The sequence below is a fragment of the Leopardus geoffroyi genome, chromosome A1, assembly GCF_018350155.1.
Source record: "Leopardus geoffroyi isolate Oge1 chromosome A1, O.geoffroyi_Oge1_pat1.0, whole genome shotgun sequence".
Classification (NCBI taxonomy): Eukaryota; Metazoa; Chordata; class Mammalia; order Carnivora; family Felidae; genus Leopardus; species Leopardus geoffroyi.
The window spans coordinates 82664458-82689758 of NC_059326.1; the positions used below are offsets into that span (position 1 = coordinate 82664458).

Genomic DNA, 25301 nt, shown 5'->3' on the forward strand with positions numbered 1-25301 from the left:
CTCCTCGGAGAACACAGACGAAAATTCTTTAAGGTGTGGACTGAAGGATATGCTTGAATTTGCTTTGACTGGCTTTTCATCAGCTCGGTGGACGTCACAAGCTACTAATCCAGGACTACAGTAATGTACGTGCATGGACTGAGGTTTCTGGACCACAGACACAGTATGGATTCAGGCCTGCAAACTCACAAGACAGCTGATTTTCGGTTTCAAATATTTGGTGCCAAGTGGAGGCAGCAATTTTTCTTGCCAACTTCTTGGATGGGGTGGATTTATTTGCCTTTTGTAAATAACTACTATAGAGGAGAACTCCGGGCTACCAGCTAACAAGGCCCACCAGTGTGAATAGGGTTTTGCCTCAATACTCAATGACCAAACGCACCCATGTTTTAAGCTCCTGGAATTATACTGTTGGTGTCTTTCTTTGCTATCAGCTTTCACTTTCTGCTTACAGCACCCTCTCCTTGTCTGGAATATTAGATAAGCACTCAATAAATACTCATTGAGCTAATAAAGAAACAAACAAAAACAGCCAAGCTTGTTGAAACTGTGTGTAAGGAGAGCATGAACATTCCACCAAGAGTTGGACGCTCTGATGAGTTGCGACCATGACGCTCTGATGAGCTCACGAGAGCTCACTGGCTTCTTGGGACACCACTTTGGGGGTTACCACTTGATTCTGGCTATTTCTCAGAGGGCTGATTCTCCAGACAGAACATGTTACCACATCATCACTTTCATTTAGCTCTCGGCCTCCGTTTCCTTCTCTAGCACACTCTCTAGTGTCACCAAAGTCAGAAGCCACCATTTCTATTTCTAAACTTGTGTGAAATGCTTTGAAGACTGTGATTCCCATTCTCAGCCTTGTCTAAAACAGAGGCTCCCAAACACAGTCCAGGTCTGGGGCGGGTCCAGCTTCCCTGGGACTACAGGAACTTTCCAGGTGTATCCCCATGGGCCTCCAACATCAGCTGTGTAAACACGGGAAGGATTTATCCGGCATCAGGACACTGGAAATAACCCTGAAGGTTCCCTGGCACCACCTTCGCCATCAGCCCCAAAGCCGGACTTGACTCCTGACAAAGTCCTCAGACTTCTGCAGAGAATCTTGCATGAAACAACCACGCCCACTTGGCCTCGAGGGCGGCCCTGAGTGCTGGTGGCCCTGGTGCAGACAGAGCATGAAAGGTGTCCCCGAGTTTCAGGGCCAGGAGATCCTCAACAGTCAGTGGTCTGGATGTGTCACTGGCTCCCACTCCAGGAGCAGTACACAAGGATATAATTCATCTGCTAACACGTTCTCAGATCCCAGCTGTTTGCAGGGATCCACACGGCAGGCTTTGCCTGGATCCTTCTCTGCTCCATCAACTGCGTGATAACAAACACTCGTGCAGGAGCGGCCTCGGTGTGCTTCTCCCCGGCCACAAACCGCAACCCCAGCCCTTGCTAACACTCACATTTTGGGGGCCCCTCTCCCCGCCCCCAATGTGAACTGCTGTGACTTTTAGGGCGCCCTCACCTCCCGTCCCTGGGTGTGGTCTAGGGCAGCAACCCAGGGAACTTGTTAGGAACGCAACTCTTCCAAGTCCTGGGCAGACATCTGGGTCCCAACGAGCCCTCCAGCGATGACAGACCCTGAGCGCCTGACCTTGAGAAGCCGTCATGTGGCCTCCTTGGTGTGAGGCCTGTTAGGTGCCTGCTCCTTGACCTGCTCTAAAGCTATCACTGAGCGGTTCCCCAGCCTCTTGTCCCCCGTGGGCATTTACCTTCTCGCCAACCTCAGGTATGTCTCTCTAGGAACACTGAAAGGAAGGTGGTAAAACAAAAATATTCACCCTCTCAAAATGCTTGATTTGTGCTCTGCGCTTGTACACACCTTCTGACTCATCTCTGACCAGGAGGTGCCCGCATGTGTCCCCGCAGGAGATGGGCACTGCCACCAGCACTGTGCCCCCGTGCCACGCGGTCCTGGGTGCCGCAAGCACATGGGAACAGTGGCGGTCCGCCCCCAGGTGGAAGCACATGGCCCGGAAAACCAGAGCTCGAGGGAAGGTGCCAGCTGGCCACGCACACAGAGCAGTGGATGGCGGCCCCGGGCCCGGGCGCCCCCCCTGCAGAGGGAAACGTATCCAGTGAACCATCAGCAGACATTACCAGAGTGACTTCTCCACAATTTTGGTCCTAAAAACCTCCTCCTGGTCCAGGTTCACGGTGCAGTAGCAGTCTCGCATCTTGTTTGGCCCCGGGTATGTGGGAAGGTTTTTGGCTTCACCTAGAAAGAAAAGGTACATAACACCATCAACTGGGCCCGGAATTACTCACAGACGCATCTCCAAATCACGGCTTTCTTTCAGAGCAGCACTGCTTTCTCTTGTGTATACTTGGTAGCTCTTTTGTTTGTTTGTTTTGAGAGAGAGAGAGAGAGAGAGAGCAAACAGGAAGGGGCAGAGAGAGAGTCCCAAGCACGCTCTGCACCATCAGCACAGAACCCAACGTGGGACTCGAACTCACAACACGAGATCATGACCTGAGCTGAAATCAAGAGTCGGACACTTAACCGACTGAGCCACCCAGGCGCCCCCCATTAACTCTTTATAATGTCCTGGTTTTCTTGTCACCACAAGTCACAATGTCACAGTGAATACCATTTGCACTATTAGAATGCAAGGGAACACACACATTAACCTCCAAAACAGACTGAAAAAGTAGGGATCCATGGGTCTACCATTTGGGGTTATTAGTTTTGTTTTATTCACACTAGCCCCCTTAATTTTGTTTAACGTTTAAATGATAGTAAGGTACATATAAACTAAAATTTATCATCTTAACCACCTTTAAGTGTAGAGCTCAGCAGTGTCAGGTGTATTTACACTGTTGGGCAACCAATCTCCATAACTTTTTCATCTTGCAAAACTGGAACTCTGCACCCACTCCCCCCCCACCCCAGGCCCTGGCACCCACCCTCCCACTTTCTGTGTGTGAATCTGGATACTCGAGGTTAATTCACAGAAGTGGGATCATTCAGCCTCTGTCCTTCTGTGACCGGCTGACTCCCTCAGCACAATGCCCTCAGGTTCATCCATGTTGTCCCAGGTGTCAGGATCTCCTTCCCTGTCAGGGCTATAGGTGGGTCACACTGTATACAGATGGGCCCATTCACCCCCCTGGGTCACTTTCTAGTCTGAATTTGATTTGATAGCATTAGAACAAAATTGGGGCAATAATTAAGGAGGACTCTCTTTTATTGACAAGCTGTTTAAAATACAGAGTGATTAGCCAGTTAGAAGTGAGTCCCGAAGGGGGACCTGCGGCACAGATGTGGGCCGAGTGTCTCCCCCTCACGGCCCCTCCTCCACATGGAAGTGTGGCTGGAGTGAAGGAGAAACCCACAGGCAGCAGCACGGCCGGCCAAAAATTCCAGACTCCTCACTGACCTGGGTTTGTCTAGAGGCCATCAGCAGAACCACAACCTAGTGTCCTCCGCTAGAAACGCACAAGCGTGAACAGCAGGCCCAAACAGCCCCGTCCACTTGCAAACGGAGAGCGATGGGTAGCTTGCAGCATGGACAGCTGATGTCCAGGTGACATCTCCTCCGAGGAAGAAAAGCCTCAAACACACTCTTGCCTCTAAGTCTTCTGGGGGGCATCTGCAGGCACTGGACCGAGTGCTGGGGAGACAGAGAGGTTCTGAGAGCCCAGTACCACGCCATCCACCCAACACGGCCAGTAAATACCTGTCACACCGTAAGACCAAACTACCTCATTCTTGTCAAAACTGAAAAACACACCAAAAACCAACCCCAAACCGGAGCCCAAGTTCCTCCGAGCTCAGCGCCAAAGCCACCTGGCACACACCGTCCTCCACAGAACTCCAGCAAAACCAGACATCATCACTCACTTGGGGGAAATGAGCTCATTTAAAAGATGCCACTTTGCAAACAGACACATGCAAGAGTCCCCAGGAGGGCAGAGGGTGCCTTGATTTGTTCCAAGCTCTCAACTTTTCATTTAATGTCATTACAAAGTAGAACAAGTTGGGAGAGGGCGCTGATCTGGGTGGGGCTTTCTGTGCCCAAACATCGTACTTCTGACCAAAGTGTCCTTCAGGACTCCTAAGAGCACCAGGTGTAATCTGTGCGGGTGGCCCCTTCCTGCACACGGTCAGAACGTGAACCCGCTTCCGAGCCTCAGTTTCACCAGCTGTAAGAACATGAGAACACACTAGCTCTCCAAGGCTCCTCCAACACCAAAAGTGTTTTAATTTCAAAGATTCCAGAGGTTTTTCTTTTGGGAATCATCACTGGCTCTTAGTTGGTGAGGAAAGAAATAACAGATGAGCGTTTTCTTGCATAGCCACCTCAACATTGCAACGCTCCGGAACACACCATTTTTAACATGAGTCCAGCCCATGAAAACATGGCCAACCTGGTAAAAGGCACGTGAATCTGAGCCAAGCTTCAAGTCAGCTGTTAACATCAAAAAACAGACTTTGTGAAGACTCCTGGCAGATGTGAAAGGTCAGAAAAACGTGTGCACAGGGTGGGGGACCAATCCCAGCGCCAAGGGCTGTGGCGGCATCTTCAGGGACAGAAGGGCAGGTGGGGAGGTGCAGGATGGACATATGGCTCCTTCCGCTGAGCTGACCCAACAGGGCAGTCACATCACACACGTCACCCTGAACCAGCCCTTTCAAAAGTCTTCCGGTTCTGGACTGGGAACTGATCACTTTTGCCACGTTCACAAATCTTTAGCCTCATAAGCAGCCCGAATCTGTGGACGTCCCAGCTGACGCCTGTATGATGTCAATCAGGGCTTCCCACACTTCCCTTCGGAATTTCTTTTTGCAGCAGATGAGATACTTAGCTGCAAGTTCCTGTGTTCCTTAAAAGGAGAAGAGAAACTTGTCGGAAAGCTTCATGGGAGATGATGGTTGGTGGAAATCACAGAACTGGGATTTTGTTCCTGTTTGTTCTCTAAAGAACCTCGGAGCAGCAGGAACAGTGGCTGACACTCCTCTTCAAGGTGAGCACCGTCAGGGCACAAGAGAAAGATGAGTCCTCCCTGGACAAGATGACACTTGACACTGAAAGTGCCTGTGTGAACACAGACCGCCACGTTCCTCGCACCCTGCTGGCCCCAGGCAGAGGGTTACAGAGGCATCCTGGCCGCCATGACAATGGTGCCACAGAGAGCCAACCTTAACAGGCCACTCAGACCAGCAGCAGTGGGGGCAGTGGGCAGCATCGCCGGCCACGTCCTATGCCCGGGGTCCTCACAGTTGGGGCAGAAAGGTGGAGAATGATAAGCTACCCCGAGTCTCTGCGTGGAGCCCCGCTGCAGAAGGGGGTGGGGGTGTCTCAGCTCTCGGGTGGTCCATCCAACCACATGAGGAACCGGCACCACTTCTTCCATGCTGACTACTTGTCCCACAGTCTGGAGGCCGTTTCCCTGGCTGACTGTGTCATGGTGCCTCCCTTTTCCCAGCATGTGGAGACACTTACCCAGGAAAGTAAAGCCCTCCTGGCATACAGTAGGTGCTGAATTATTTGTTGAGCGAACGGATAAACAAATGACCACAAGGTAAAAGAAGGTTTCATTCTAAGAACCAGAGTAGGATCATTTTCCTCCGTCTGACCACGTCTGAAATGTACCCTCGGCACCAACACAAGCCGTGTGCTGCAGACGGCAGCTCTGTCAGCCCTGAGAAAGCAGCCCCTGCCGGGTCCGGGCGGGCCGCTGGCCTCAAGGTGCCGGAGAGAGACAAGTCCCCATCCCTGAAAGTGGATGTCGGAGGTCACAGACCCCAGTGCCCCAGGAGAGACTCTGGCGACGGCGGGGGGGGGGGGGGTCTGATCCTGCCTGCTGCCCCCAACACCCCAGGAAGAGAAGGATAGAGGGAAGCAGGTGGGTGGAGAGCTCTGTTGACAAACCACCTCTCTTCCAGCTGTGAGCCTTGGGCGTCCTTCCTGCGTGTGCTCTGAGCCACCACATCCACACCCCTTAGTGGCCCCCCAGCCCGTGGCCTCCACCTGTGAAGGGGAATATTGTGGGAGAACGTAGGCAGGTCTCTTGGCCACTCTGGTTCAGAATACTGAAACGGGCCCAGAGATTCCGGTCACTAACTTATGCTAACAACATAAAAGTCTATTTCCCCAAAAAGATCAATTCCATGATTAAAATATTCTCTTTCCCTGAGTATATATTTTTGAATACCTTGCTATCTTATCTTGATATTAAATAGAACACAACTGCATAAAGACAGACAAAATTGGGATTTCTAAATCAAGCTACATGCGACCTTCCCTGCTGCATGCAGATTCGTCCTGAAAACCCCACATTGAGCTGCCTGGACCCCCGCAGGGTACGACCTCACAACCACTACCGCCTGCTTCCTCTGCCTCCAGGAGGGTCACGGCCCAGGAAGGGGTACTGACACACCTTTCAGATTTCCTCCAGTAGGTAAGGCTATTCACAGGGAAATTAAAAACTCAAAATACAATGAAAAGAAGGAAAATTACACGTATCCAGCTGTCCCTCCCCCACCACGTGTGACTCAGCGGTCAATTGAGCTCTGAGTTCCCTAGTAGCTAAGGCAAGAATGGAAACAAGGCAGAACACACTCTTCAGACTTTCTCTGAAAATAAAGCACACCATTCTCCCTCGGGAAACACTGTTCTACAGCAAGGAGGTGACGGACTGGGCCTGTCTTCTGTGCTCCTTTTACGAGAGATCACGTGGCTACTTCTCAGCCCGTCTGTCATGAGACGAGGCACACAAACTACAGTTGCTGTGAGAGTCCTGGTGAACAAGGTGGGGTGGCCCCACTCGGCTCAAGGCCAGGCCTCCACGTGCTTACCACGGACTCAGACGCTCATCTCCACAGCCAACCTGTCCCACGGCCAAGGCTCCTGGAGACATCTGGATGGCCCAAGTTCAGTTGAGGGGCCTGGTAAGACCCCCAAGGAGGACAGCAGAGCCAGGCCCCAGCGGTCCTCAGCCAGGCCTCTGCCCTCAGACGGACAGCCTCCAGCCACACGGCCCCTCACTGGGCTCCTCTGTCCTCCCCGAGAAACCTGGAACATGGCTGGGTCTCACTTCTGTCTTTGCCTCCAGCATCTAAAACAGCATACTACTCTGGCAAACAGTAATGATCCTATAAACGTTAGCTCAAACGAAAAGTGAGTGAATGTACTAATAAAATGACAAGCTGGGCAGGGCTTTGGGAGTACTGATTCCACACCTCTGCTGGGTATTTCGCAGGCGTCTTTGAGAGCCAAGGTGCATAATCAGGACCAGGGAGCTGGACCGTCCAGCAGTGATTGGGCAAGGACAGGGCCCTGTGGATTCCACCCCAGTCCAGGATGTGTGCTGCACCCTAAGCCAATGATCGGGCCCCTGGAAGCCACTGCTGGAGGGACAGCACAGGTGCTCTGGGAGACTGCATGAGCAGAGCCTGAACTCCCAATACCCTTGCGGACCCACAACATGTGACAGAGGCATCTGGGATCCCCAGCCCCTCCACCAGCCGACTGCCACAGCCTATCTGGACCTCACGGTACTGAGGATTCACCCAGCCAAATCCAGCCCAACCCGCCAGTCCCAAATCCCTGGCCCCAAAGCTGTGAGATACAGGTGGCTGTTTCTAAGCCTTAAAACTGTGAGGAAGCCTATTCCCAGGACACACGCAAGTCCAAAGCCTCACAAGCTCATACAGGTCTACCCAACGCACACACAGCTTCCTCATATCACAAGCTCATACGGTATTAGCCGGGCACACACAATTTCTCACGTTAGAAGCTCATAGAGGACTACCCAGGACAAATACAATTTACTCATTTTCTGAGCTCCTATACTGCTAACCGGGGCGCACACTATGTCCTCAGGTCCTGATCTCATACACTGGAAGTCAAGTGGCTTTCCTTTTCCTCCCCCTCCGGCACACTGCTGATGACCTTAATCATGCGATTACTCCAGTGACAGGGTCTGACCCCATCCAGCCATCATCTTATCTGCGTGTCACAGCCCTGAGGGGCTCGGGACATGTGTCCTGTGGGCGGCATGGGGTGGCTACAGGAGATACTTTGCACATGCCGTGGCGTGATTCGGTTCCTATTGTGCATCCGTTATCCCAGATTGGAGAGGGGAAATAAAACGTGATAGACAGACACCCATGGTGAGCCAGATGATGGCACAGCCCGGTCTGTGGGGACCTTTGAAGGCTGAACCAGCCAGAGCTACAGCTGGTTGTGACCTGACCAGTCCCCTCCTAAGAGGTCATCATAGCAGCAAGAGAGAGCAGAGCAGGTCTGTCATGATGAACTGTGCCAGCTTGCCTTACAATTTCAGGATCCAACTGCTTTTTTTAACATTCCTTAACAGACCAAGAGACTGGAACAAAGAAGCTTAAAGCCCCCGAGTGAGTGTGCAGGAGGCCTGCCTGCTCTTGCCGAAGCCATATCAGACAAGGGCTGTGCTCTCACCAGGGCCCCACACAGGACCCTGGACCGGGGTGGCCCTGCTGGTCCTTCGCCTCATGGTCACCTTACATTTACCCCCTAGGAAAGGGGCTGTTGCCCCGACCTTGATTTCCATTTGTCAGGAAGGTAGCATTCTGAGCCTATGAGTAGAAGACGCTGTCCCCCTGCCGGCCACACTGCCATAAAAACACATAAATCAGGTGTCGTGTCCTCAGGCCGTGGCTCCACAGAGGCTGGGGAGACACCCTGTATTGGGTGCTCCCCTCAGGTCTCAGCCTGGGGCCCTTACCGAACACGGCGCTAAGACACAGTCTGCTCTCTAAATGCTGAGTTAGTGGATGTCATTTAAAAATGGAGTGATTTCACATTTATTTTAAATCCTTTAGAAAACTCTGAGGATCTGGCCATGCCCATAGCCACTTCCCCTTGCTGAAACGGTTGCAGCAGGTCTGGTGGGGTGGCCCCTCTCAGGGGGCACCTGCTGGCCTTGTGCATTTGGAATCACCGTGCCACACATTTGGGGGACAGCCCAGACCTGTTCAGGTCTTTTTGTGCATGTGGTTGTCAGAATCCATCGCTCGAGAAAAGCCACCCCATGGTGGAAATGTCGCCAAAATACAAACCCAAGGGCCCTGGCTTCTCATGCAGTCTGCCCTCCCTGACCCCTCACTGAGTCTGCCTACACCCCACTCTCCAGAGTGCCTGTCAGCCAGGGGGCAACCACCCCAGAACCCTCCACCTCCCCAACAGTGCAAGCGGCATCTGGGGTCCCCTTAGAAAATGGAATCTCTAGCTGGAAGGCCACCTGTGGCAGACTGCGGGAGGAGGGGGACTCTGGGGCAAAGGCCTATAGCGCATCTGCAGGGACGGAGGGCAGGCTGACACCCACCTGCCGGGAGTGCCTCCCCCCTCCACGCCCCTCGCTCTGGGTCACCCCTGGCATCGCTTAATCCCATGGTTCCTGAATGGCCGGGCAGACCCCTGTGCCAGGACCACAGCTACATGTGCACGGAGCCCCCTTCACGTGGCGCTAGGGCTGCCAGGACGGGGTGAGAACGGAGGAGGCGGCCTCAGAAGTCTGAAGAACGGCCCCTGAATGAGAAACAGAAGCCTAAGACACTACAACGCCAAGAGAGAAAATCAGTCACTTCTCCATTTTCCAATTAGTTCTGTACACAACAGCACATCCTCAGAATTATTTACATGTTCAATTTTGAACCGAACTCAAACTATTCAGCACCAAAAAGACACAAAACAGTAGCTAACCTCACTCTCTCACTTAAAATCTAGTCTTTTCCCAAGCGGGGAGAAATGCATGTTCTAATCTCACACTTTTCCAATGAAGCTAGAGGTGAAAACAGTGTTCTTGGACAATACCTCGATGCTGAAATAAAAAGCTGGAAAATTAAGAAAAGTGAAAAAGAAACCACTAGTTTCCTCTTCATTTTTAAAATATTGTGTTGAATGGGCCTTTTATTCCTTGGAAACTAAACTCTGTGTCTATTCGCAAAATACCTTTTCACCTAGTGCTGCATTTTCTATCTAACAGCCATGAAGATCAGAAAAGAGTAAGCAGACCGTCGACAGCACAGCCACTTTGCATGCTGAAGACACACCGAGTGTGCCCTCCGTGCCCGTGACCCTGGCACCTCCCCACAGCGACGTGGAGACGTGGTCCCCCCAGGACCTCACGCCCCTCCCAGGCGGCACGCTCCGGGCAGACAGGTGTCCACACCAGCAGGAGGGCCGCGCTCTGGCTCTGGTCCAGGCCAGGGCTCGGCGTGTCCCCACGGTGTGTCCCCGAAGCTCCGGGTGCCCCAGCCCCATGGCAGCACACGGGCTGCCCCCCCGGCCCCAGGAGGGGAAGTCCAGTTAGGGCCCCGTGCGCGCCTGCACCTGCTTGACCCTGACAGGGAGGGGGAAGGGGAGGGAGGTGCCACCAGCAACAGTGACTTAAACCGAAGCCCCCAGACCCGGTCCCGTGTGCCGGGGGACCTGCACATTCACACAAATCACAGACTTTCAAAGTCACAGAAGTTATCAAAAAATACTGTTTTAGAGACATAGAGGCTCCCATGCCCTCAGGTTGCAAACTGCTGTGGGGACACATGTCACCTCCCCGCGACCCAGTCTGGGGCATTGCACACCTGCGAGCGGCTCCATGCAGTGGCCAGAAGGGACCGTCCCTCACCAAGCTCCCAAAACATGTGTTCGCGTCCCGTGTAGGCGATTCTCTTGTGTCACTTTGCCCAGTGCCTCTCCCCCTGCAAGGGTACACCTCCAAAAGAACCTCAGAATTCTCCAGAGAACATCCTCCTGCGACCTCCTCGTCTGAGGGAAAGACGACATATTTGAATAAATCTGCATAGTGCAATTTCCCAAATTAATGTTCACATGATGAAATGTTAGCTGGTTACTAAGATCAATGAATAAGCTTCCGCAGAACACAGTAGGGACATACATAAGAAATAAATAAAGAGGGATGAAATGTCAGTAAGTGTGAAACTATAATTACTAAAACAGCAACTGTGCCTCGCTGTAAGTAATCAAACTGTTAAGACTTCCTGAGTCGTCTACACATTCCAGCACCGTTCCCCTCCCCAAAGTCTCTTGCTCCTGTCCACTTTGTTTCTACTAATCACAGACACATTCTGGCAGGGGTGAGGATGTCCAGGCAGCTGAGAAGGGTGAAGAAAACAACAGAAACAGATGACAGAAATATTCTGAGGTGGTGTTTTTAACATAGGAACTAAGGTGAGGCTACTATGCAAACGTATGAAAGAGTGGGGGGGCCTAGACACTGGTGAAGATAAGGATCTGAGCTGTCTTCAAGCTGGGCCTGGGCCCTCCTGGGGGCAACTTGCAGGGAGGTCACCCCACGTTATCCCTGCCCATCGGCACAGTAAACAGGAGGTGCCAATAATCACAACCACACAAAGAGCATGCAGTCTGTAGGATGCCCCTGTGCCACAGAAACCTCACCCTGGGAATGGTTTTCACCTGGTGCTCCCGCCTACAGAGGAGCTAGAATGTGAATCAAACAGGGCAGAACAGCTGGGAAATCACCTGGGAGGTCACCTGAGAGAACGTCTGGGTCAACACCTGAGAGAACACCTGGGGGAACGGCTGGGAGATCACCTGGGAGATCACCTGGGGGAACACCTGGTGAATGCCTGGCAGTGGACACCAGTGCCACAGGGCCACGCCCAAGGCCCACCGTTTCCTCCGGTAGAGGTGTTGTACACTTGCTTGTATGTGTGCATGTCTGTGCATGTGTGTGTACACGTGTGTGTTTTGATTTCTGGTTTTTCCTTTAACAGCTTTATTGTGACAGGATCAGAATACCAAAATATCCACCTGTTTAAAGTGTACAACTCAATGTTTTTTAGTATATTCACTAGATTGTGCAAATATCCCCTCAATCAGTGTGAGAACATTTTCGTGCCCCTGAAATCAACAGCCTCACCCCTTCCGCCTCCCCCAGGCCCTGGCAGCTCACTCTCCATCTCTACAGTTTTGCCTGTTCTGGATATTCATATAACACGTGATCTTTGGAGTCTGACTTCTTTCAGAAGCATAATGTTCTGGGTTCGGCCACACTGTGGCCTGTGTCAGGACCCTGTACTTTCTCAGGCTGAGTGATACTCCCCCGTATGGATGTACTATTACATATATACCCAGTTCTTCAGTCGACGGACACTTGGGTTGTTTCCAGCTTCGGACTGCTCTCAACCCTGCTGCTGTGGTGACTGTGTACAGGCTTCTGTGTAGACAGGTGCGCCCGGGAGTACAGGTGCTGGGTCATGTGGTATCCCCAGGCTCTGGCCTCCGAACTGTTCCCTACGGCGGCTGCAACACTGCATTCCCGCTGGCAGTGGATGAGGGTCCAGTGACACTCACGACTGTCTGTCTTTTCAGTTACACGTTGGCTTGGAATCAGAGAGATGCCTGTTCCTCAATTTGTTTTATGATGTAAAATGAGGCGATTGTGGTAACAGGGTTATGAAGACAGTAACATTTTTGGCACAGATTTCTGCACTTCCCACACAATGGCCGGGCCATTGCACTCTGGTTTCATGTCCCAGGTGACTGGGCTCCCCAAGCCTTCATCCCAGCATGAGAGATTCTGGGTTTACACTGCCTGTGTCCGAGCACTGACACTGAAAGCACGGGGGCCTGGGCCTGAGAAGCTGGCGTGCGACGACAACCACGCACAACCCAATCCACCCACAAGCCTCTAGGCCGCTGGAGCTTAAGGAAAGATCCAGCTTCTTTCCTAGAGAAAGTGTGAGGTTCCCAAGGCTGGTCTACAACTCTGGCTCAGCCTCAGGGGCCAGGGAGAGAGGCGGAAACACTGTGTGTATAGGTTTCCTTTAAAATAGTTTCTTTATATGTATTTTGTCATTGCTGCTCAGAAGTACCAGTAACACAACTGTGGGAATCCAAGATTAAACTCTACAGTCTTTCCACAGCCCCAGGCCCAGCCATAGACCCACCCTCTAGAAATGTCACTGGTTTCTGTTTCTTGGCCCTGGAGCAAACATCACCAATATAAATAACAGCATCACTGATATTTCTCAGTTTATCAATTTAAAATCAACTGTTGACTCCCTGCCATGAAAGATGAAAAATTTAGGGTCATGCACATCCCCCACTCCTGCCTCCCAATCATTTTACTACGTCAAGTACTCAACACTTCACGCTGCTCTGTACCTCACACTGTCTCACCTACTCTCTCAGTAAGTTGACTCCGAACATGCTAACTCCACAAGACGCCTGTACATCACGACCATGTGGCTGTGTGTTGTGACCAGACACCACTGCCCCCTCCAGCTCACCCTTCACTTTGTCCCCTCCCGCTGGGCCTGAGCGCCTGCCTCCTCCAGTCTGTGCTCGGGGCGGTAAGGAGGACACCCCCCGGCCCGTCCAAGGGCCTTTATCACTTGACAAAGTACGAATTCAGCGTCCAGGTCCTCTTACCCTGTTTAAGGCACAATTCCGCTTCTAAGAGCTTTTTAAATACATTAAATGGTCCAAATTTCCATTCAAACCTGTAGCTGCTTTCACAAATCACAATTCCTTGATTCATAAAGTAAGACCCTGGCCTGGCGAGGACAACCCCTCCCAGCCTGTGCTGGAAAGAGAGCCAGTCTTCTGCAAGACCTAGGGTTTGTTTGTTTGTTTTCTCCAGAAACAACCAACATAGGATTTCAGGCTGTTCTTTTCTGCCCTAAATACTTTGGTACTTTTCTTTCTTTTTCCCACACTGTTCTCTGTAAGAATCCTGGCTTGAACTTGAGAAAAAATTTCTTAGATGTTAACAAAAGATTAGAAAAACCATTTTCTTCCTTATAAAATCAGAGCCTGTCACTCATACCTCTAATGCAAAACCCAAAGTTCTGGAAAGACTTTTAAACAGATGATGTTCATTTGTTCATTCATGTCTGACCCAAAGGGAAACCGCCTGGGTCCTCACAGACCCAGGGTCTGCACCAAGAGCAAGATTTCATGTTATTCCGGGGTAAAGAGACTCAGAGGCCTTTCTGATAAAAGCTTGCCCTTTTCATAAGTAACTTATTATCTCTTCGGTTAGCCATGTCTCAGGCACTTTGAATGCTGCAGTCAGGGTGGTCTCCGACTCTGCTGGGGGGTCTGCAAGTAGTGAAGGCAATTACGACAGCTGAGCACAGGGCCGTGTGCTCACAGGACTTCACACATAGGTAACATCCATGTTAGTAAGTGTCACTGCAACAGTCCTGTGCAACACCTGTGAGATGCATGTGTGTGCCACGTGTGGCTCCATAAGGAAGGAGGCACTGTGGAAACCCTAGCGGTGCTAACATCCGCGTGCAGACGGCAGAGGGACTGCTCCCCCCAACAAACCCATAAAATCCCTTCCTCTTTTCCTTCCCCTCAGCGGCCAGAAGAGAGGCACAGAGAAGACAGACGGTGGCAACCCCCAGGCAGGGGCGGGGGGCTGGAAGAACCCCCCGAGCAAGGCGCCATGACCACCAAGGCTGGCTGGCTCTGCTCCTCCTAGCTGGACAGAAAGAAACAGGCGATGAGAGCAGAGGTCTGCAGCAATGCAGAGTGTGGGAGACAGTTACCACAAAACAGAACCTGCAGGCCACAGATCTGGTAAGCATTCTGGTATCCAAAATATATAAAGAGTTCCTACAACTCAACAGCTACAAATGACCCAATTTAAAAACAGGCAAACAACCTGAAGGACATTTTCCCCAAGATATCCAAACTGGCACATGGACAGGAAAGGATGCTCAGCATCGTGTGTCCAGGGAAACGCAAGACACACCAGCAGGGAGAGACCCTCCACCATGAGGGCAGCTGGGATGTCTGTAACACAGGAAAACACCAGGTGTCGGTGAGAAAGTGTGGCACTCCTCCACGGCCACTGGGAGCGTGAGCAGCGCAGCCCTGTGGGAAGCAGGCAGCCAAACGCTCACAAGAACTGAGAACAGAAAGGTGCAGGTGAATGTCCACGGCAGCGCTGTTCACAGTAGCCCGAAGGTGGGGACAACCCAGACGTGTGCACCTGCCATCCAGAGACCAGCGGACATCATAGGCTGTGCAGGGGCAGGTGGGACGGGCTTGCTGGAGGAATACACACTGCTCCTGTGGGTGATTAAAAAGTCTGAAACTAAAGGTGAGTGGTGGTTGCACAACAAGAGAATGCAGTAAATCCCACTGAAGTCTATACTTAAAAAGGAATAGATGGTGATTTTTTTTTTTTTTTGAAAGAAAGAGAGCCTGTGTGTGCACAAGCAGGGGAGGGAAGCAGAGGGAGCCCAACACAGGGCTTGATCTCTCAACCCTGGGATGTGACCTGAGCAGAAACCAAGAGTCCAGTCAGAAGCTCGACCAACTGAGCCACCCAGTGTCCCGAAATGGTGAATTTTATGTTATGCACATTTTATCACAATTTAAAAAAGAAAAGTAAAGATGCCTACCAGTGTTTTGACCGAGGCCGTGGCTGTTCTGTGTGACTATGGTTATGACACAGGGGCCACATTCCACCCAACATCCTTTTCTGGAGCAAGAAAGGGTATAAATAAATTCTTTTAAATTTTACATTTAATTTAATTTAATTTAAAAAAATTTTTTAATGTTTATTTATTCTTCAGGGAGAGAGAGAGAAGACAGAGCGTGAGTGGGGGAGGGGCAGAGAGAGAGGGAGACACAGAATCCGAAGCAGGTTCCAGGCTCTGAGCTGTCAGCACAGAGCCCAATGCGGGGCTTGAACTCACAAACCTCGAGATCATGACCTGAGCTGAAGTTGGATGCTCAACCGAGGCACCAGGTACCCCTAATTTCATTTTTATTCGTACATTTTTGTTGGGAGTGAACATACACTTGGTAAACACAACTCAGCAAATTTCACATATGTGCACAGTATGTAATCAGTAGCCAGACCAAGATGTGGAATGGTCCCAGCACTCTAGAATGTTCTTCCAGTCTTCCCAGGTCAATACCCCTCCCAGGAGGGCTTAGCACTCTTCAAAATTTTATAACATCTGTTAGTTTTGCCTGTTCTGAACCTCATAAAAATGGAGCCGGACCTGTTAAAGCACTAGAGGTTGCAGACTGGATTCGAATTTCACCTTTAAAAAAATTTTTTTTAATGTTTATTTATTTTTGAGAGAAAGAGAGAGAGAGCACGAACAGGGGAGAGGCAGAGAGAGAGGGGAACACAGAATCCAAAGCAGGCTCCAGGCTCCAAGCTGTCAGCACAGAGCCCCATGCGGGGCTAGAACTCACAGACCATGAGATCATGACCTGAGCTGCAGTCAGACGCCCAACTAACTGAGCCACCCAGGCGCCCCTCACCTCTCATTTTAATTTATAAACTGAAGTAATTTTATACAGAGAAGCTTGCCCCTCATCTACCATTTGATAACTCTTTCGTGAAGCTCACACAGAAAGCTGGGATAAATGCTTGATTATTCCACTTATTTACCAGATTTTCAAGTAACGAATTAGTGTCCTGTCGTCCTCGAAAGGTGAATAATTTAGGCTTTTTTGTAATTTTGCAATTATTTTTTATTGACACAATTTACATATAAAATTCAACCTTTTAAAATGTACAACTCAGTGTTTTTCAGTAAATTCACAGAGTTGTACAACTATCAACACTAATTCCAAAGGATTTTCATCAACTGCAAGTGAAGCCGCCCTGAGAGCCTTCACCCTGTCCTGGCCTCCGCCCCCAGCAACCCACTGTTGGCTCACAGATCTGCCTCTTTGGGGTCTTTCGTATAAATGCAATCATGCACATTCGGCCTCTGGCCTCTTTGGCTTGACATCCTGTGTTCAAGGGCTTCCCACTGTGGCCTCAGGACAGTGCTTCAAGGTGTGGGCACAGCTTCATGTGCAAGCACTCACACACACACACCAGTCTACACCTGCACCCCAGAGACTCAGGAGAAACAGCACGAGACAACACTACCCAAACCACATGACCTGGGCACATCAGCCTGCCTCCCTAGGCCTCAGTTTCCCATCTGTAAACTGGGTGGCCAATCATCAGGACAAGCAACACTCCGGTGGCTCAGAAAGTAGTCCCCATCATAGAGGACATGATGCTATATGTGGAAAACCTGAAAGACTCCACCAAAAACCTGCTAGAACTGATCCATGAATTCAGCAAAGTCACAGGATATAAAATCAATGTACAGAAATCACTTGCATTCCTATACACCAATAATGAAGCAACGGAAAGAGAAAGCAAGGAATCGTTCCCATTCACAACCGCACCAAAAACCATACAATAGCTAGGAATAAACCTAACCAAAGAGGTGAAAAATCTATACACTGAAAACTAGAGAGAGCTTATGAAAGAAATTAAAGAAGACACAAAAAAATGGAAAAAGATTCCATGCTCCTGGATAGGAAGAACAAGTATTGTTAAAATGTCGATACTCCCCAAAGCAATCTACATGTTCAGTGCAATCCCTATCAAAATAACACCAACATTCTTCACAGAGCTAGAACAGACAATCCTAACATTTGTATGAAACCACAAAAGACCCTGAATGGCCAAAGAGATCTTGAAAAAGGAAACCAAAGCAGGAGACATCACAACCCCAGACTTCAAGTTATACTTCAAAGCTGTAATCATCAAGACAGTATGGTACTGGCACAAGAACAGACACTCAGATCAATGGAACAGAATAGAGAACCCAGAAATGGACCCACAAACGTTATGGCCAACTAATGTTTGACAAAGCAGGAAAGAATATCCAATGGAATAAAGACAGTCTCTTCAGCAAGTGGTGCTGGGAAAACTGGACGGCGACATGCAGAAGAATGAACCTGGACCACTTTCTTACACCAGACACAAAAATAAACTCAAAATGGATGAAAGACCTCAATGTAAGACAGGAAGCCATCAAAATCCTCGAGGAGAAAGCAGGCGAAAACCTCTTTGACCTCAGCCACAGCAAATTCTTACTCAATACGTCCCCGGAGGCAAGGGAAACAAAAGCAAAAATGAACTATTGGGACCTCATCAAGATAAAAATCTTCTGCACCACGAAGGAAACAATCAGCAAAACTAAAAGGCAACCAAAGGAATGGGAGAAGATATTTGCAAATGACATATCAGATAAAGGGTTAGTACCCAAAATCTATCAAGAACTTCTCAAACTCAACACCCAAAAACAAATAATCCTGCGAAGAAATGGGCAGAAGACATGAACAGACACTTTTCCAAAGAAGACATCCAGATGGCCAATTGACACATGAAAAAATGCTCAACATCACTCATCATCGGGGAAATACAAATCAAAACCACAATGAGATACCACCTTACACCTGTCAGAATGGCTAACAACTCAGGCAACAACAGATGTTGGCGAGGATGCGAAGAGAGAGGATCTCTTTTGCATTGTTGGTGGGAATGCAAGCTGGTGCAGCCACTCTGGAAAACAGTGTGGAGGTTCCTCAAAAAATTAAAAATAGAACTACCCTACGACCCAGCAATTGCACTACTAGGTATTTATCCAAAGAATACAGGGGTACTGATTCAAAGGGGTACATGCACCTCAATGTTTATAGCCATGCTATCAATAATAACCAAAGTATGGAAAGAGCCCAAATGTCAATCAACGGATGAATGGATAAAGAAGATGTGGTGTATATATATACAATGGAGTATGGAACTAGAGGGTATTATACTAAGTGAAATAAGTCAGAGAAAGAGAGGTATCATATGATTTCACTCATGTGTGGGATTTGAGAAACTTAACAGAAGACCATAGGGGGAGGGAAGGAAAAATAAGATACAAACAGAGAGGGAGGAAAAGAAACCATAAGAGACTCTTAAATACAGAGGACAAACTGAGGGTTGCTCATGGGGGGCAGGGGAGAGGGGAAAATGGGTGACGGGCACTGAAAAGGGCACTTGGGATGAGCACTGGGTGTTGTATGTAAGCGATAAACCATGGGAATCTAGTCCCGAGCCGAGAGCGCACTGTATACACTGTATGCTAACAAACTGGACAATAAATTATTTAAAAAGAAAGAAAAAAGAAAGTCGTCCCCAGGAGAGCAGCGGCAGCCGCACCGTGTCAGAAGGCAGATTTCAGGGCCGCCCAAGGCTGGTGTGTGAGCACAGAACCTGTGTGCTACCAGCCCCGGGGGGTTCTGAGCTCCCGGGTCACGGTCCTAAGCCCACCTTGCTGCACTTGAGTGACACCCAGCTGTTCTGAACTGTCCCTAGCCGGAGTGCCTCCTCATTGCCTCAGGAGACCCTCCCTGAACGGACCACCCTCCTCCGTGGCCGTAAAGACCCAGAAGCCTCAGCACCCTCTCTAGGAAGAGCTGTGCTTCCACGGACATCTGTTCCGGCCGGACCACCGTTTCGCCAAACCTCCCCCACATGCCCGTTCTTTTTTTTTTTTTTTTTTTAATTTTTTTTTTTCAACGTTTATTTATTTTTGGGACAGAGAGAGACAGAGCATGAACGGGGGAGGGGCAGAGAGAGAGGGAGACACAGAATCGGAAACAGGCTCCAGGCTCTGAGCCATCAGCCCAGAGCCCGACGCGGGGCTCGAACTCATGGACCGCGAGATCGTGACCTGGCTGAAGTCGGACGCTTAACCGACTGCGCCACCCAGGCGCCCCCCCCACATGCCCGTTCTGTACTGACAGCAAGTGGCTGACGTGCGTGGGGTGCTGTCCTTCCCTCCTCTGCCCTCAAAAGCACCCATTGCCCACCAAACAAAGCACTTCTGCCCGCCGAGCATTCAGAGATCTCCACCAGCTAACATCCATCTGCGTGTGCAGGATGACCTTCAACGACTCACCTCCACGAGTCAAAACGCGGCACTGGCCCAAGCCCCTGTGTCTCCTCCACTGCGGGCCATGCTGACCCACACTCCCAGCATCCACATCCTCCCCATCCCTGGAGCCACATGGCAGGGTTGCCCTGTGCCACTCCCAGGGCATGCAGGCGCCCCCTCCCACCCCACATGATCGCTGTGTTCTGTGCACAGTCTACCCCTGCTGAGAGCAAAGGCCAGGCCTCACAGGCTCCATCACCCCTCACTCACTTCCCAGAGCCAATCCTCACTCTTGGCAAACACATGCTGAACAAAAGAGCCATCCTTGGAGCTAACCGGGAACCACCCAGAGGTCAAAAGTCCTAGGCCTGCCAAGATGACCTCAGATGCATCACCCATGGAACATTCCGGAAGACAGACTTCTTCATGATAGGCTGGCAAGGAGAGAGGCAGCTGGAAGGCCCATGGGTTGAGGAGGCAGGACCTTCAGAGGGATTTTAAAAATGAAGTAATAAAAGCTTTAAAATTATTTCCAAAAGGCCACAGACTGCTGTGTTAGCTGATTCATGCACAGGAGAGAAGAAAAGGTCTGTCCATCTGCCAACCGCAAGAAAGCAGGAACCCCTGCTGGATTCCAGGCCCACCCGGCACATTTGAGCTGTGTGTCCCCACCTGACTTCACGTCCCAGACTGCAGCACAGGCTGTGGCGACCCCTCCCTCCCGGGGGCCGAAGCAAGTGTCCTTCAAACCCCTGCCCCCAGCACCTCGCACGGAAGCCAGGGATCTCTGCTCAGCTGGATTTGTTAAACTCCAAAGTTATTTTTAACGTTGCCATTGGTCTAATTAGGCAGGAAACACTGGCTGGAGTACAGGCCGGCTGTCCTGGAGGAACCATGGGCCACTAGGAATGAGGCCACGTGGACACACACAGGATGTCTTGCAAAACTTTGCTGAAATAGTGAAAAAAAGTACCTGGAGACTCTGATTTCATCTCAACATTCAGGTCACCCAGCCCCGCTCCCAGTGCTGGACTTCTGTGCGGCCACTTGCCTATCCCCTCGAGCCCAGATACCTTATCTTTAAAATCCAAGGGCTGTGAGGGGCGCCTGGGTGGCTCAGTCAGTTGGGCGTCCGACTTCAGCTCAGGTCATGATCTCGCAGTTGGTGAGTTCGAGCCCCGCGTCAGACTCTGTGCTGACACCTCAGAGCCTGGAGCCTGCCTCGGATTCTGAGTCTCCCTCTCTCTCTCTCTCCCCTGTTCATGCTCTGTCTTTCTGTCTCTCTGTCTCTCTCTCAAAAATAAACATTAAAAAGAAAAATCCAAGGACTGTGAAGAGGTCCTCTGCCCGGAGGGAGTGACGCATTGATCACAGGTGTCACAACACCCCCAATACCAGTGACCTCGCAGAGCTCACCAGCCACAGGCACAGCTTTCTGAGCATGACACCCATCTCGAAGCAGAACTGGGATTCAAAACCCACGGGGCTGTCTGGGCTCCTCACCACACCGCGGTGGCATTTTGGTCAGCACACCACCTCCGCCTTCCTTGCTGCAGATGCCCCTCTGACACACACCAGAGCCTAGGTGGCCTGTGGCACACAGGCGGTGATTCCAGGGCCTGGTAACACGGGTGTGGTGTTGCTGCAGGACTTTCTCAACAGCAGTCTGCACCGGGCCCACCTGCTAGACGGTGGGGACGGGGGCTTTCCTGCCGAGGAGCCTCACTGGAACAGGGCTGGGCAGACCCTGGTGCTGGCCAGGGTGGGAACCAAGCCCACAGGCAGCGCCCCTCACCCTGTGCCATGGCGACCTGGGAAGTCTATGGCCCTCAGAGGCCTGACAGTGCACTGACGTCTCCCTTCTGGGCTTGAAACTCAGGCCCTCTCTCCCGAGGGAACCGGGGATCACCCTCTCAGGGTCTGGGAGCTGTGGGACAAGCAAAGAGCAAAAGGCCAGGCTGTGGACCTGCTTCACACGGAAGGCGTGTGTTGCTCTGGGTCCCCAAGGAGTAACCAGTCCCAGAGCAGGGACTAGAGTCAGAGCCTGCAGCTCCCAGCCCCTCGATGTCCTCATCTGCCAGAGTAAGGCAGCGCTGCGTCCTCTGCAGACTCGTGAGCCCGGCCCAGGGAGTGATTGAGGGGTCTGTTTGCCACCAATGTCTCGGGGGCGTCTGGCAAAGACACGCAGCCCACCACCTCTCTGATGCCATGAGACATGTGCCTGGTTGCCCGCTGGCTGTTGGACTTTGGGTCCAAGCGGACGCTCTCTGAGCAGCACTTCCCATCAGGGTAGCTCTCCCCTGATCAAAGTGCAAGCATCTAAAAGGCCCCAAGGCACCAACATGTGCTGCAGAACCCCAGAGGCCCCTGTATCTATTGCAGAGACCACAGTCCTCCAAAGGGGGCTGCAGGCTGGTCACACAGACCCAGGCCCGGAGAGAGCTCCTGCCACAGCCCGGCCCCCCGCCAGATGCAGCCAAACCTTAGGAAGGGCCTGCGTGGTCGCCAGCAGTCACCCACCACCCGCCGGCAGAGTCACTGCCGCCATCCAAGCCCGGCACTGCTGGGTGGTCATCACCCGAACCTTCAACCGGCAGCAATATCACCCACTAGGGGTGACACCGAGGCCCCTGCCCCCAGCACCACACAGTGGGAGTGGCCACCCTCCTTGGGTCACTGGCCACATGGACAGACGGCTCCAATGTGCGGCCCCCCTCAGAGAACCACAAACCAAAGCCTGTGCTGGCCCTGGGTTTGCATCCTAATGGCAAGTTTAGAATAGGAAGCAATGGAAAACTTGAAACTTTGGTTTTTCCTTCCTCATTTATCAGTCTGCAAGACTGGCCAGGAGAGACAGATGTACCTTCCTCTTCAGCCTAACACCACGAGGCCCCAGCTGGCACAGAAGCGCAGCCGGGGCGCCAGCGCCCTCTCCCACCCAACAGCACCAGTCAGCCCTGGCCGGCCCTCCGCTGCCCAAACCCGAGGGCCCCGGACAGAGCCTTCCAGGTGGCCCAGGGCTGGCGGCACGCTACAGGTCTTCCCAGCTCACAGGTGAGACCAAGAGGCCCTCACTCCCTCAAGGCAGAACAGCCACCACCCACGGTCTGAAACCTCTGCCCTCAGGGGTTCCTGGCCGTGTCCCCAGTGGGCCACCAACCATGTGCTATCCCTGTGCCTCACACCCTTGTCCCAACACGCCAGGGAGGCAGGCTGTGTAGCAAGCGAGGGCCTGGTGTATTTACACAGCAGCTGAGACTCTCAGAGCTTGGAGGCAGGTGCTGGTGAGCTGGCACCTCGACCACGTCTCTGAACCTCTTTATCCTGGAACCGATGAGCAGCCACGGCTTCGGGACGGTGCCCAGGGCAAGGAGCTGTGGCGGAAAGGGGCTCGGGAGCCCCTCAGCTGAGAGCAGAGCAGCCCCAGCCTCCCAGGCGGGGGCAGGGATGCTCTCCCACTTGTCGTCCCTGAAAAGCCACCATCACATCAAGGGGCCAAGCCTGACAAAGCAGAAGTTCACTTTCCACACTTTCAAGGATCCACAGCTTGACACTGAGGCACCCACACATTGTTGCTATGCCATACAAGAGGCCAAGGAAGCTTCTGTCAGGCACACACTACTTTTCTGCCTCCCCTTACACCTGGCTGATTTCCACAGTTGCCATAGCTGCTCAATCTTCTAAAATATTTTTTTGAAAGCCATGAATAAATCAATATCTAGATCTCCTGGGAAAATACAACTTTACCCTTAAACAACGAATGCAGTGGTTACAGGTGATGCCCCCTGTGAAGTCACAAATCCACATATAATTTTTGATTCCCCTAAAACTTAACTACTCTTCTCAAACTATTCCAAAAAATAGAAGAAAAAGGAAAACTTCCCAATTCATTCTAGGAGACCAGCAATACAAGCCAGATAAAGAGAGAACTATAGGCCAATATCCCTAATGAACATGGATGCAAAACTCCTCAACAAAATACTAGCAAACCAAATCCAACAATACATTAAAAAAGAATACCATCCACCATGATCAAGTGGGATCTATTCCAGGGAGGCAAGGGTGGTTCCACATCTGCAAATCAATGAAATACATCACATCAACAAGAGAATTGATAAAAACCAGATGATCACCTCAATAGATGCAGAAAAAGCACTTGACAAAATACAACACCCACTGGTAATAAAAAAAAAAAAAAAAAAACCCTTGACAAAGTAGGTTTAGACGGAACACACCTCAACGTTATAAAGGCCATGTATGAAAAACCCACAGCAAACAACCTCAATGGGGAAAAACTGAGATTTTTCTCCTAAGATCAGGAGCAAGACAATGATATCCACTCTCCCTACTTTTAATTCAACATAGTAACAAAAGTCCTAGCTATAGCAATCAGACAAGAAAAAGAAATAAAAAGGCATCTAAATTGGTAAGGAAGAAGTAAAACTTTTAGTATTTGCAGATGGCATGATACTATTTATAGAAAACCCTAAAGACTCTACTAAAAATCTATTACAACTGATAAATGAATTCAGTAAAGTCACAAAATACAAAATTAATGTACAGAAATCTGCATTCTTTTACAGTAATAATGAAGTAGCAGAAAGAGAAATTAAGACAACAATCCCATTTACAACTGCACCAAAAATAATGAAATACCTAGGAATAAACTTAGTCAAGGAAGTGAAAGAACTACACTCTGAAAACTATGAAACTGTGAAACATTCATGAAAGAAACTGAAGACGACACAAAAAGATGGAAAGACATTCCATGCTCATGAGTTGGAAGAACCAATACTGTTAAAATGTCCATATTACCCAAAGCAACCTACAGATTTAATGCAATCCCTGTCAGCATTTTCCACAGAATTAGAACAAATGATCCTAAAATTTATATGGAACCACAAAGACCCTGAGCAGTCAAAGCAATCTTGAGAAAGAACAAAGCTGGAGGTATCACAATCCCAGTGATAGTGGGTCCCTCAACTAGGACAGTCCCTCCAACTAATGGTGTTGGGAAAATTGGACAGCAACATGCATAAGGACAAAGCTGGACTGCCCTCCTCCACCACATACAAAAACAAACTCAAAACAGATTAAAGATCTTGGGCGCCTGGGGGCTCAGTTGGTTGAGCATCTGACTTTGGCTCAGGTCATGGTCTCACAGTTCGTGAGCTGGAACTGTGAGCTCAGACTTTGTGCTGACAGCTCGGAGCCTGGAGCTGCTTCGGATTCTATGTCTCCCTCTCTCTCTCTCTCTCTGCCCCTCCCCTGCTCACACTCTGACGTGCTCTCTCTCTCTCTCTCTCAAAAAGAGAAAAATAAAAATAAGCATTAAAAAGGTAATAATAATAAATAAAAACAAAATGGATTAAAGACCTAAATGTGAGACTTGAAACCATAAAAATCCTAAAGGAAAACATAGGCAGTAAGTAACCTCATGAACATTGGCTGGAGCAACATATTTATGGATATGCCTCCTCAGGCAAGAGAAACAGAAGCAAAAATAACTCCACCAAAATAAAAA

At 50.5% G+C, this 25301-nt stretch overlaps 1 protein-coding gene across 2 annotated transcripts in view; it reads right to left on the reverse strand.

Annotated features, from left to right (window-relative positions):
- Nucleotides 1-25301, reverse strand: part of RASA3 (RAS p21 protein activator 3) — a 120934-nt gene that overhangs the window by 69209 nt on the left and 26424 nt on the right. The window contains exons 2-3 of one of the 2 annotated variants that reach the window (XM_045482780.1): nt 15446-15525; nt 2155-2272 (exon numbers count right to left, since the gene is read on the reverse strand). In XM_045482780.1, the coding sequence (XP_045338736.1) occupies nt 2155-2231 (77 nt within the window). In that variant the 5' untranslated portion in view covers nt 2232-2272; nt 15446-15525. The remainder of the gene's footprint in view (nt 1-2154; nt 2273-15445; nt 15526-25301) is intronic. The other variant, XM_045482772.1, reaches the window with a different exon arrangement.